Genomic DNA, 14,087 nt, shown 5'->3' on the forward strand with positions numbered 1-14,087 from the left:
ACGATTCTGTGCTTCCAACTGTGGCAACAGTTTGGGGAAGGCCCTTTCCGGTTTCAGCATGGCAATGTCCCCGTCCATACAGAAATGTTTTTTTGAGATCGGTTTGGATAACTTGACTGGCCTGCACAGATCCCTGACCTCAACCCCATCGAACATCTTTGTGATGATTTGGAATGGTGACTGTGAGCCAGGCCTAATCGTCCAACATCAGTGCCCGACCTCACTAATGCTCCTGTGGCTGAATGGAAGCAAGTCCCCACAGCAATGTTCCAACATCAAAGGGGGGACCATTAATGCCCATGATTTTGGAATGAAATGTTCGGTGTCCACACACTTTTGGTCATGTAGTGTGTATATATATACACACACACACACACACACACACACACACACACCGGTATACATCATTTTAATAGCACAACACTGTAAAGTCCATTATCCATCTTTAGAGTGTGAATTAGGCTGTTTGAGAAGGTTTGAATCCTAATCAACATGCTTACACATAGCTTGAAATACAATACCAACATAGCTACTGTAATAGGTCAAAGCTGTGTGCTGGAAAACTTTGGTAGGCATTGTGGTGCTAGTGTAAAATTGATTTCTTTTTCGGCTTCAGACCAATGCCTATTCTCACTTAAAACATTGTTTTTTATATATTATAGAAATGTATAAGATCATAACTAAGTCATCATGTAACCACTTATCCGAGAGACAAAACAAGGTTTAGAGACTTACGTTTGACCCAGAGATGAACAGCAGAGGGAGAGGATGAGAAGGAGAGCTGCAAGGAACTTTGAACACCCCATGTTGTCAGCAATGAAACCACTGTCCAGATGAAGTGTTTACCATAGCAAGGGAACAATGACCTGGACCAGAAGTGCCTAGTCCCCTCTAATGTACTCAGTCAGTGTTAATTTTTAACTTGGAGTGAGGACCTAAGCTACGACTGTTTACCATAGCAAGGGAACAATGACCTGGACCAGACTGAGACAGACAGACAGAAACATGCACCCACAATTTTCAACAATTGCAAAAAAAAATATTACGTGTTCAAAATGAAATCTGATGGATTCATTCTATCAACCACATTCTGCAAAAATGACTTTTGATTGTCAAAAAGTATAATCCCAAATCCAAATCCCCCAAATTATGCAGCAGCTCTATCTCTCTCTCACTAACACACACACACTGAAAAGTTAGTTTTGTACGCTGGTAAACAGTTTATTTGACAACATAATTATATTTACAGTTTATATATATATATATTATATATATTTACAGTATATATATTTGTAACTGGTTGCAATGTGGGTTTCACTAAGTTGAGTACAGTGTCATGATGTACTATGACACAGAAGTATTTATCCAATTTCCACGGTAGTATACATAATAAGATGCTTGTAAAACACAAAAGATAATTGTCACAACTGTCATTCACGCTGGCAAAATCCCTAATTATTTCTCGCAATACTTACTTGGGATAATCATTACAAGGACATGCCTCTTACCGTAAAACTATATTTTGGTTCTTGACCAAAGCAAAGTCCAAAGGCAATCGTTGTGTTTTGTCACATAATCAACTACCCAACAGGTCAAAGATGCCAGATTTCAATGAGATATTTGACTGAGCTGTCAACAAACCAAATCCTAATGTTGATTTGTAGTAAAAATTGAAACTGTTCCAGAAATTTGCTTCATATTCCTACAATACACATACAAACAAAATCACAAACTGAAAATAATTCACAACTTCTGCATGGGCTAAATAATATTTGAAGGAAGGAATTCCTCCGGGAAAAGAAAGATCAACTACCTTTAGATAGCATACTACAGTAAATGCACATTGAATATTAATAACAATAGCTTGCCAGCAGCATACCACCCTGCAAACCACTGCTGGCTTGCTTCTGAAGCTAAGCAGGGTTGGTCCTGGTCAGTTCCTGGATGGGACACCAGATGCTGCTGGAAGTGGTGTTGGAGGGCCAGTAGGAGACACTCTTTCAAATGAGACACTACCCTGTGTAGGGTGCCGTCTTTTGGATGGGACGTTAAATGGGTGTCCTGACTCTCTGAGGTCATTAAAGATCCCATGGCACATCGTAGGGGTGTTAACCCTGGTGTCCTGGCTAAATTCTCTATCTGGCCCTCAAACCATCACAGTCACCTAATAATCCCCAGTTTACAATTGGCTCATTCATCCCCCTCCTCTCCCCTGTAACTATTCCCCAGGTCGTTGCTGCAAATGAGAATGTGTTCTCAGTCAACTTACCTGGTAAAATACCGGATAAATATATATTTTTTTAAATAGCTAAACAACCGTACTTTCTGAGCATGTGCTGCTTTATGGACACAATTTTATACGTAGCTGCTGCATCCCCCTCTTTCCTGTTCCCCTCACCTCCCATGGCAATGATCTCTTTGTCTGCTGTGAAAACTTTGACATGTTGTACAAATTTCTTAGTCTGTTCTAACTATAAACGACCTTTGTTGATAATAAACAACATGATTGACATATTGCACAGAGGTGGAACAGTAGGCTACTCTGGCGAATTTCAATGATGTGCTGTCCATCAAATAGTGCAGTGTTGCTTGGTCACTGAGAAGCGAACTAACAATTGTATGTTATTTATTGTTAAATCGCAGATTATTCTGCCCCAATGCAATTTGCAGACAGGGCTGGGCTAGATGTAGGTATTGTTGGGGAGTAATGTAATCTGTTTACAAAAAAAACCTGTAACTGTAATTGTTACGTGACCAGCAAATATATTTGAATCAGATTACAGATACTTTTGAAAAAGTATATGATTACTTATCGGATAACTTTTAAATTCAGAAAGGATTTTTGCGGAAAAATAATATATTATGATTAATCAATTTCTTACTATTATTATACATTGTAGTGTTTATGGTTGGTATGGCTTTGGGTTGCTGTGGTAGTTTGTTACACTCAACAGCGCCGGTATATAGACATTTGTTCTTACCAGATAGACTCCTATATTTAAAACAGTGAATATTATAGTCTCTGGCTAGTCCTTGATAATTCTGTGGACCAGACCAATTTGAATCAATATTACTCTTTTTTTCAATGATAGCCAGCCTAGCTGCTTAAAATGCTTGATATCCAGATGAGTATGAGGGGGGAGTTAAAGTAGGATTCTTACAAGCTTGTTTTGTGGGTGTCTATAGCTAGGTTTCCATCGAATTGGTGACAGATTTTCATGTCACTATTCTAAAATTGGCATAAAAACCACAGTGCATTTTCCCATCAGAGTTGTGTTTCTATCAAATTGACTTGTTGTGGAGAAAAGTCAGTGCGTAAATACATAGTGGACATAAATTTCCATGTACCGTATCAAAAATAAAAGTTAAATGGGTTTCCATAGCATTTTCAACTCTAGGCCTACTGGTTCTGTCACAAAATGTTGTGCATAGGCATAGTGAAAGTATCAACTCTTGTATTGGCATGTGTGCTTGGCGGCTCCCGAGTGGTGCAGCGGTCTAAGGCACTGCATCGCAGTGCTAGTAGGCGTCACGACAGACCCGGGTTTGATCCCGGGCTGTATCACAACCAACCGTGATCGGGAGTCCCGTAGAGCGACGCACAATCGGCCCAGCGTTGTCCGGGTTAGGGGAGGGTTTGGCCGGGGTGGGGGGGGCTTTACAAGTAGGCCGTCATTGTAAATAAGAATTTGTTCTTAACTGACATGCCTAGTTAAATTAAGGTTAAATAAAAAAAATCATTAAATAGCCAACAGCTTGCAGATACAGTGCGGTATACCCTACATGATGAGATTATTATGGACAAAAGTGCGAGACAATTTTTATTTGTCAAACAGCAGCCAAGCATCAATCATCATGTTACCAGAATAAGACCCTTCACATTTATTGAAAGGAGCATCCAGTTCATCACTGTGCACCCTGTGAAGTTCATCCTAACTTATTTCATCTATAGCCTAATAAATTGCATGCTTTCATATCATGTCGTGACATTTTGATATGTCTAAATCCAACGTGTCATTGGAGTTACTAAATTTACCACAGATTTGTCATTGGTGTTACAATCCTTGGTGTTACTAATCTTGCTCATAATGGTAGAAATAACTTAGAGTAATTCAGATGCCATATTAGTTGATTTAGAACAGAGATGGGCAACTGGCAACCTATCACTTTTGTAGACCCGTGGACCAATTTGACACATTTTATTTGATTCAATAATAATAGAATACACAAGGTGCAATTTCGAAATTCGGTTGTGCATCAGCAGTTACTCAATTAGCCCATGTCAGCAAAACATTTTTAGATTGTAAATTAGTCTTGCGGCCAAGCTATCTAAACTTGTAGTAAGCATGGCAGAATTACCGACAGGGGTGGGGCCCATTGATCATCAGTTATCATATTAAAAACTGCAAACATTTGTCTCCAACCGATGGCAAAATGTGTAGAATTGCAGGAAATTAGCTGTAAAACTGCAAAACTTTCTCTATGCCCCATGACCAAGTGTGCAGAATTGGAAATGAAATTTAAAACGGAATAATTTTCTCTTCCCTGTCATTACCCAAGAACGCAAGGTAACTGAACTAAATGACAAACTGAAATGGTCCACCCACACAGACAGGAGGCTGAAGAAATTTTACTTGTCACCTAAACCCTCACAAACCTTTACAGATGAACAATTGAGAGCATCCTGTCGTGCTGCGTCACCGCCTGGTACGGCAACTGCACCTCCCACAACTGCAGGGCTCTCCAGAGGGAGGTGCGGTCTGCACAACGCATCATTGGGGGCAAACTACCTGCCCTCCAGGACACCTACAGCACCCGATGTCACAGGAAGGCCAAAAAGATCATCAAGGACAACAACCACCTGAGCCACTGCCTGTTCACCCCGCTATCATCCAGAAGGCGAGGTCAGTACAGGTGCATCAAAGCTGGGACTGAGAGACTGAAAAACAGCTTATATCTCAAGGCCATCAAACTGTTAAATAGCCATCAGTAGCACAGAGAGGCTGCTGCCTACATACACAGACTTGAAATCATTGGCCACTTTAAGAAATGGAACACTAGTCACTTTTAATAATGTCACTTTAATAATGTTTACATATCTTGCATTACTCATCTCACATGTATATACTGTATTCTATACTATCTACTGTATCTTAGTCTATGCCGCTTTGATAATGCTCGTCCATATATTTATATATTCTTAATTCCATTCCATTACTTAGATGTGTGTTTAAGGTATTTGTTGTGAAATTGTTAAATATTACTTGTTAAATAACACTGCACTGTCTGAACTAGAAGCACAAGCATTTCGCTACACCCGCAAGAACATCTACTAAACACGTGTATGTGACCAATACAATTTGATTTGATTTGATGAGGAGGGGGCTGCTAAAATGTTTTTCTCGCAAGGTGGAGGGGGGAGTATGGATGTGTGTATGCAGACCCACGAACCACTGTGGCTCCTCATGATGAGTTCCGAATATTTGTGGCCCCCACCCCCATCAAAGTTGCCCATCCCTGATTTAGAATGAGAAGATGTACCCACATAGATTGAAATAAGAAATTAAAAATGTATTGGATTAAAAAAATATGCCATGCCCAAAAGCCACTGTAATCTAAAAATGACACACATAACATCATTGTCACAACTGTCATCTCCACTGGCAAACTCCATAATCATTTCTCGGAAACACTTGACTGGGTTGAAAATTAACCAGGACATGCCCCTTACCGTAAAACTATCTTTTGGGTCTTGACCAAAGTAAAGTCCAAAGACAATCATTGTGTTTTGATGCATAACCAACTACACAACAGGTCAAAGACGGCAGATTTTCATTAGATATTTGACTGAACTGTCAACAAACACATTTGAACTAAACCAAATCCTGTTAATTTGTAGTAAAAATCTAAACCATTGCAGACATAAATTTCATATTCCTACAATAAACATACAAACAAAATCACATTGATTGAAAATAATGAACTACTCTTCACATTTCACAACTTCTGCAGGGGCACAACTTCTACATTCTATTTGAATTGTTGATATAGGCCTACTGTATTTAGCATGTATGTATGCAAGTTACACATATGACTATCAGTCAACAAATTTTAAAGGCTCATAATTAGTTTCATTTTTTTTTTCTCCCAGGTGCTCCTTGAGGAACTTCTGCATTCGGAATAGGTTAATGTGGTAATCTCTAGTAGTTGCAGTTGAAAGAGGCTTTGGGATATTATTACCCATACACAGGTCCTTAACCCCCCAGCTGATCACACCCACCTAAGACAAAAATAAGTTGATTACTTTAATAAAATACAGACAGTGAATTGTTATTTTAACGTGGCCAAGTTTAACTCCCAAAAACACATTCAAAGGAATAGTAGTACATCACAAATTGAGACTTTGAACTACAAAGGCCTTAAAACATCTAGAGAGGTTCAACATTTCAAGAGAAACCTAATTCTGCACATTTCACGAGAATGTCACCGGTGCGATTTACTGTTTATCTTGATACAACCAGCACCATGCTGATAAAAGAAACATAGTATTTATACGTGGAAGTATAGGTTATATAATGTACACTCACCTGAATCCGACGTTTTAGATTTTTCAGATACAGGGCGCCACCAGAGTCACCTTTAAATGCACACATACTGTACATGTAATACAATGTCATATAGCCTACGTGTATTTGCACACTGCCAGGTGAGACACCATACATGTAAATGACCATTCATAAATATTACACAGCTATGGGATGTGCTAGAAAATATAAAAATGTATGCAGAAGTTTCCTGTAATACTGTGTTTAGTTTGCATAGTGATACATTTCCTTGATACATTGATTGAATGTACCTTTGCATGCAATGTCCTCAACTTTGTCATCTGTCCCTCCTGTACACAGGAAGTTCTTAGTCACAGCCTCCTTGTAGTTTTTAATGCCCTCAGCTTCCTCTGCATCCTTAATACAGCTCTCCCTCTGTGAAAAAGGAACAAAGACTGTCAGAGTTCACAGAACCCATCATTGTGGTATTCACGCCGTAACTCTTGTTCTTATAGCCCATGGACAAATCAGATTGTGGAATTGTTTAAAGTACTTTCCAGACTTACTACTACTTGTATTAGCAAGTAGACCATCCTCACCGGCAGATGCTTACAACTTTATGAATAAAAAGTAACTATATGTGTTTGGGTGAAAGTGTGTAAGCCTAGACACTGCATAAACATTGCTATGGCATGTTTGATTGAATTCCAGCCTGCTCATGGCCATCTCAAAGCATAATTCGAAAAATCTGTTTGAATCTGATGGCGAGACGGTTTTCACACAAACATTCTCACCTTTTCTTTCAATTTGATTTGAACATCCTTCTCGTACATCTGACCCTTCCACTCAGACATGAATCTGGCAGGTACAGAATTCTGATTCAATAGGAATTCCTCTGGGCAAAGAAAGATCAACTACCATTAGATAGCATACTACAGTAAATGCACATTGAATATTAATAACCATAGCTAAACAACCGTACTTTCTGAGCATGTGCTGCTTTATGGACACAATTTTATACGTAGCTGCTGCTTCCCCCTCTTTTCTGTTCCCCTCACCTCCCATGGCAATGATCTCTTTGTCTGCTGTAAAAACTTTGACATGTTGTACAAATTTCTTAGTCTGTTCTAACTATAAACGACCTTTGTTGATAATAAACAACATGATTGACATATTGCACAGAGGTGGAACAGTAGGCTACTCTGGCGAATTTCAATGATGTGCTGTCCATCAAATAGTGCAGCGTTGCTTGGTCACTGAGAAGCGAACTAACAATTGTATGTTATTTATTGTTAAATCGCAGATTATTCTGCCCCAATGCAATTTGCAGACAGGGCTGGGCTAGATGTAGGTATTGTTGGGGAGTAATGTAATCTGTTTACAAAAAAACCTGTAACTGTAATTGTTACGTGACCAGCAAAAATATTTTAATCAGATTACAGATACTTTTGAAAAAGTATATGATTACTTCTTGGATTACTTTTAAATTCAGAAAGGATTTTTGCGGAAAAAATACATTATGCAACCTTTGTTTTCTCAATGACATTCAATTCAGTGTTAAAAAAAAGGTGCACTTTTAAGTTTGTTCCACTTGAAACCACTATGATGACACAGCAAATGCGTTTGATGGATCCTTTTTGTGTTCTTCTAATGCCTCTGTAACGGATGTGAAATGGCTAGCTAGTTAGCGGGTACGCGCTAATAGCGTTTCAATCAGTTACGTCACTTGCTCTGAAACCTAGAAGTAGTGTTGCCCCTTGCTCTACAAGGGCCACGGCTTTGGTGGAGCGATGGGTAACGATGCTTCTTGAGTGTCAGTTGTTGATGTGTGCAGAGGGTCCCTGGTTCGCGCCCGTGTTGGGGCGAGGGGACGGTCTAAAGTTGTACTGTTACACCTCTTTAGGGTAAAGTAATCCAAAAGTAACTGAAACTAATCAGATTACATTACTAGTTTGGGTAATCCAAAAGTTACTGATTAGAATGTGTGTCTGGTAACTGTAACGGATTATATTAAAAAGTACAAATCCTGCATGTAGGCTAGTTTAGGTTGTTATGTAAGCAAAATGCAGAGTAACAGGGCACACAACCCAAAGAAGGATTGAGGAGTCCCCAACACTGAGGAGAGGAAAAGAGCACAGAGGAAACTCAACAGGGCTATACTCAGCCTTGTCTCAGGGTGGTAAGTTGGTGGTTGAAGATATCCCTCTAGTGGTGTGGGGACTGTGCTTTGGCAAAGTGGGTGGGGTTATATCCTGCCTGTTTGGCCCCGTCCGACGATACCCCCGGACAGGGTCTCCCGGGACAGTGTCTCCCGACCCCTCCTGTCTCAGCTTCCAGTATTTATGCTGCAGGAGTTTATGTGTCGGGGGGCTAGGGTCAGTCTGTTATATCTGGAGTATTTCTCCTGTCTTATCCGGTGTCCTGTGTGAATTTAAGTATGCTCTCTCTCTTTCTCTTTTTTCCCTCTTTCTTTCTTTCTCCCGGAGGACCTGAGCCCTAGGACCATGCCTCAGGACTACCTGGCCTGATGACTCCTTGCTGTCCCCAGTCCACCTGGCCATGCTGCTGCTCCAGTTTCAACTGTTCTACCTGCGGCTATGGTACCCTGACCTGTTCACCGGACGTGCTACCTGTCCCAGACCTGCTATTTTCAACTCTCTAGAGACAGCAGGAACGGTAGAGATACTTTGAATGATCGGCTATGAAAAGCCAACTGACATTTACTCCTGAGGTGCTTACCTGTTGCACCCTCGACAACTACTGTGATTATTATTATTTGACCCTGCTGGTCATCTATGAACATTTGAACATCTTGGCCATGTTCTGTTATAATCTCCACCCAGCACAGCCAGAAGAGGACTGGCCACCCCTCATAGCCTGATTACTCTCTAGGTTTCTTCCTAGGTTATGGCCTTTCTAGGGAGTTTTTCCTAGCCACCGTGCTTCTACACCTGCATTGCTTGCGGTTTGGGGTTTAAGGCTGGGTTTCTGTACAGCACTTTGTGACATCAGCTGATGTAAGAAGGGCTTTATAAATACATTTGATTGATTGTCCTAAAGCCACTCCTGCGTTGTCTTGGATGTGTGCTCAGGGCTGTTGTCCTGTTGGGAGGTGAACCTTAACCCCAGTCTGAAGTCTAAGCGCTCTGGAGCAGGATTTCATCAAGGATTTCTCTGTACTTTGTTCCATTCACCTTTCCCTCGATCCTGACTAGTCTCCCAGTCCCTGCCGCTGAACAACATCCCCACAGCATGATGCTGCTACCACCATGCTTCACCGTAGGGATGGTGCCAGGTTTCCTCCAGACGTGACACTTGGAATTTAGGCCAAAGAGTTCAGAGAATATCCAATCAATGTTATTATTAATGTTGGATCGAGAAATTTGGATAGGATGGAAGAAATTATATAGTAATAAAACCGGCAAAAGAGGTAACGTAAACCAGGGGAAAAACGCAATATCGTCCCATGTGCCCAATAAAAAACATCACACAACCCTTCCCAAAGTAAAAACAAAAGTTAGACAATCCTCCCCTATTTTGGACCACCCCTGCCCCAAGTAAATTTCGATCCGTCCCTAATCTGACTATGTGAGCCTGCTTTTGCATGCCAATGCTGATGACTGGTCATTGGTCAAAAATCAAGACCCCCAATAATTTAAAGATGATAGGAAAGGTTAAAAACAGTGTAAGTAAAATGAGAAACAAGAAGTGGGGGGGAGGGTGAGCAGGAGCTATGTAAAAAAATGTGTGCGTAAAGAAACACATGCGCAGAATGTTATACTATGGTTGTTTGGCTATGGGAAAGAGGCGTACTAAAGATCTAGGGTGGACAATAATATTCATTGTAAACAATACGATTTGGAAGACAAAAATATATTTTGTCCCCTCAAACATTGTTTAAACAACTAAAAACAAAAATAAAAAGAAGAAGCAGGTCAACAAGTTGTCCATTGACACTATTAAATATGTAAATCATGTTAAGTATCCTAATAATGAACCCCATGTATTGATGTGAAAACAGATTTGTATTTATACGAATTAATCTATTTATAAAAAAAATAAAAAAAGGTTAAGAGGTGTCCTGTGGGGGTGGGACGGGACGGTTCAATATGGTTGCGCACCCTCTGCTTATTGATAATTGGCGCTAGAAATCGTTTCTGCTCATATTTTGTGTGCTTATGTTTGGGTAGTTATGACACACTTACATTCATTAGATAAATGATGTCACTCACCTTGCGCCTTACAGGTTGTTGATGTATGGAGACCTGACGCACGGATGGAGGATACAGTACAAGGAATACAGATGGGCCTGCAAAATACAGCTACATTTCTCAGAGTTGTCCTCTGTCCTCATAAACCATGCCATATTTTGGGCTTGCCATGTCCTGACTTACCTGATATATTTAGACCTTTTGACATCACTATTCAACTTCAAGAGTGCCACATCGTAGTCATAAAACTCTGAAACCCCTTTGTCCTTTTTCTTAAAGACATTATATTCTGGATGAATTATAGGTTTCTGCTCCAACGTCATATCTGAATCAACAGACAAATATGATCTTATTTTTTAGTCAGGTGTTTGCCTCACACCTGACCATGTGCTGAAATCAAGGCATCAGAGAATAAGCTACAATTGAATTTAACAAATGCATTACAATGAATTATCAAATCAAATCTAATTTTATTTGTCACATGCGCGGAATACAACAGGTGTAAAACTTACCGTGAAATGCTTACTTACAAGCCCTTAACCAACAATGCAGTTCAAGAAATAGTTACAAAATATTTTTTACAAATCTATTCAATAAAAAAGTAACACAAGAAATGTACATAACAATAACGAGGCTATATACAGGGGGTACCGGTACCGAGTCAATATGTGGGGTTACAGGTTAGTCGAGGTAATTTGTAAAGTGACTATGCATAGATAAGTCGCTCTGGATAAGAGCGTCTGCTAAATGACTTAAATGTAAATGTAAATGTAAATAATAAACAGAGTGTAGCAGCAGTGTAAAAACAAATTGAGGAGGGGGGAGGGGATCAATGTAAATAGTCCGGTGGCCATTTGATTAGTTGCTCAGCAGTCTTCTGTCTTGGGGGTAAAAGCTGTTAAGGAGCCTTTTGGTGCTAGACTTGGCGCTCTGGTACCGCTTGCCGTGCGGTAGCATTGAGAAATGTCTATGACTTGGGTGACTGGAGTCTTTGACAACTTTTGGGGCCTTCCTCTGACACCGCCTAGTATATACAGTAGGTCTTGAATGCCAGGAAACTTTGCCCAGTGATGTACTGGGTCATACGCACTACCCTCTGTTACACCTTACGGTCAGATGCCGAGCAGTTGCCATACCAGGCGGTGATGCAACCGGTCAGGATGCTCTCGATGGTGCAGCTGTAGAACTTTTTGAGGGTCTGGGGACTTATGCGAAATCTTTTCAGTCTTCTGAGGGGAAAAGGTGTTGTTGTGGCCTCTTTACAACTGTCTTGGTGTGTTTGGACCATGATAGTTTGTTGGTGATGTGGACACCAAGGACCTTGAAACTCTCGACCCGCTCCCCTATAGCCCGTCGATTATGGGGGCCTGTTCGGCCCCTCCTTTGCCTATAGTCCACAATCAGCTCCTTTGTCTTGCTCACATTGAGAGAGAGGTTGTTGTCCTGGCACCAGGTCTCTGACCTCTTCCCTATAGACTGTCTCGTTGTTGTCGGTGATCAGGCCTACCACTGTTGTGTCGTCAGCAAACTTAATGATGGTGTTGGAGTCATGCTTGGGCACACAGTCGTGGGTGAACAGGGAGTACAGGAGGGGACTAAGCACGCACCACTGAGGGGCCCCAGTGTTGAGGATCAGCGTGGCAGATGTGTTGTTGCCTAGCCTTACCCCATGTCAGGCCTGTCAGGAAGTCCAGGATCCAGTTGCAGAGGGAGGTGTTTAGTCCCAGGGTCCTTAGCTAAGTGATAAGCTTTGTGGGCACTATGGTGTTGAACACTGAGCTGTAGTCAATGAAAATAATTCTCACATAGGTGTTCCTTTTGTCCAGGTGGGAAAGGGCAGTGTGGAGTGCGATTGAGATTGTGTCATCTGTGGATCTGTTGGTGCGGTATGCGACTTGGGAGTGGGTCTAGGGTTTCTGGCATGATGGTGTTGATGTGAGCCATAACCAGCCATTCAAAGCACTACAGACGTGAGTGCTTCGCGGGCGGTAATAATTTAGGCAGGTTACCTTCGCTTTCTTGGGCACAGGGACGATGGTCTGTTTGAAACATGTAGGTATTACAGACGCGGCCAGGGAGAGGTTGAAAATATCAGTTTAGACACTTACCAGTTGGTCCGCGCATGCTTTGAGTACACGGCCAGGTAATCCGTCTGGCACCGCAGCTTTGTGAATGTTGACCTGTTTATGGGGTCTTGCTCACATCGGCTACGGAGAGCGGGATCCCACAGTCGTCCGGAACAGCTGGTGCTCTCATGCATGCTTCAGTGTTGCTTGCCTCGAAGCAAGCATAAAAGGCATTTAGCTCGTCTGGTAGGCTTGCGTCACTGGGCAGCTCGCGGCTGTGTTTTCCTTTGTAGTCCGTAATAGTTCTCAAGCCCTGCCACATCCGACGAGCGTCAAAGCCATTCAATCTCAGTCCTTTACTGACGCTTGGCCTGTTTGATGGTTCAGCATAGCAGGCTTTCTTATCAGCGTCCGGAAGCGGCAGCTCTAGCCTTTAGCTCAGTGCGGATGTTGCCTGCAATCCATGGCTTCTGGTTGGGAAATGTACATATGATCACTGTGGGGACAACGTCGTCAATGCACTTATTGATGAAGCCGGTGACTGAGGTGGTATACTCCTCAATGCCAATGGATGAATCCCGGAACATATTCCAGCCTGCGCTAAAAAAACAGTCCTGTAGCGTAGCATCTGCGTCATCTGACAACTTCCGTATTAAGCGAGTCACTGGTACTTCCTGCTTTAGTTTTTGCTTGTAAGCAGGAATCAGGAGGATAGAATTATGGTCAGATTTGCCAAATAGAGGGCGAGGGAAAGCTTTGTATGCATCTCTGTGTGTGGAATAAAGGTGGTCTACAGTTTTTCTTCCTCTGGTTGCACATGTGATGCTGGTAAAACGGATTTAAGTTTGCCTGCATTAAAGTCCCCGGCCACTAGGAGCGCTGCTTCTGGATGAGCATTTTCTTGTCTGCTTATGGCCTTATACAGCTCGTTGAGTGCGGTCTTAGTGCCAGCATCGGTTGTGGTGGTAAATAGACAGGTACGAATAATATAATATAATATAATATAAACTCTCTTGGTAGATAGTGTGGTCTACAGCTTTTCATGAGGTATTCTACCTCAGGCAAGCAATACCTCAAGACTTTTTTAATATTAGACATCGCGCACCAGCAGTTATTGACCAACAGAAATTGACAGTCCTGCCCCCATCGCCCTACCAGACGTAGCTGCTCTGTCCTGCCGAAACACAGAGAAGGCAGCCAGCTCTATATTATCCGCATCGTCGTTCAGCCAAGTATCAGTGAAACATAAGATATTACAGTTTTTA

The 14,087-nt window shown here is 41.6% G+C and overlaps 2 protein-coding genes across 5 annotated transcripts in view; both read right to left on the minus strand.

Moving 5' to 3' along the window:
- The window catches only part of LOC129813850 (complement C3-like), a 58,414-nt gene extending 57,533 nt beyond the window's left edge, over positions 1-881 (minus strand). Inside the window, exon 1 of one of the 2 annotated variants that reach the window (XM_055866421.1) lies at positions 736-880. In XM_055866421.1, the coding sequence (XP_055722396.1) occupies positions 736-806 (71 nt within the window). In that variant the 5' untranslated portion in view covers positions 807-880. Of the gene's footprint in view, positions 1-735 lie in introns of both variants that reach the window. The other variant, XM_055866422.1, reaches the window with a different exon arrangement.
- Positions 882-5,061: 4,180 nt separating this feature from the next.
- Positions 5,062-14,087, minus strand: part of LOC129813851 (complement factor B-like) — a 37,146-nt gene continuing 28,120 nt past the window's right edge. For all 3 annotated transcript variants that reach the window (XM_055866425.1, XM_055866424.1, XM_055866423.1), the window contains 6 exons: positions 10,940-11,081; positions 10,778-10,854; positions 7,340-7,440; positions 6,857-6,980; positions 6,588-6,637; positions 5,062-6,280 (listed from right to left, as the gene is read on the minus strand). In XM_055866425.1, coding sequence (XP_055722400.1) covers positions 6,098-6,280; positions 6,588-6,637; positions 6,857-6,980; positions 7,340-7,440; positions 10,778-10,854; positions 10,940-11,081 — 677 coding nt within the window. In that variant the 3' untranslated portion in view covers positions 5,062-6,097. The remainder of the gene's footprint in view (positions 6,281-6,587; positions 6,638-6,856; positions 6,981-7,339; positions 7,441-10,777; positions 10,855-10,939; positions 11,082-14,087) is intronic.

Source organism: Salvelinus fontinalis, chromosome 17 (assembly GCF_029448725.1).
Source record: "Salvelinus fontinalis isolate EN_2023a chromosome 17, ASM2944872v1, whole genome shotgun sequence".
NCBI classification, from domain to species: domain Eukaryota; kingdom Metazoa; phylum Chordata; class Actinopteri; order Salmoniformes; family Salmonidae; genus Salvelinus; species Salvelinus fontinalis.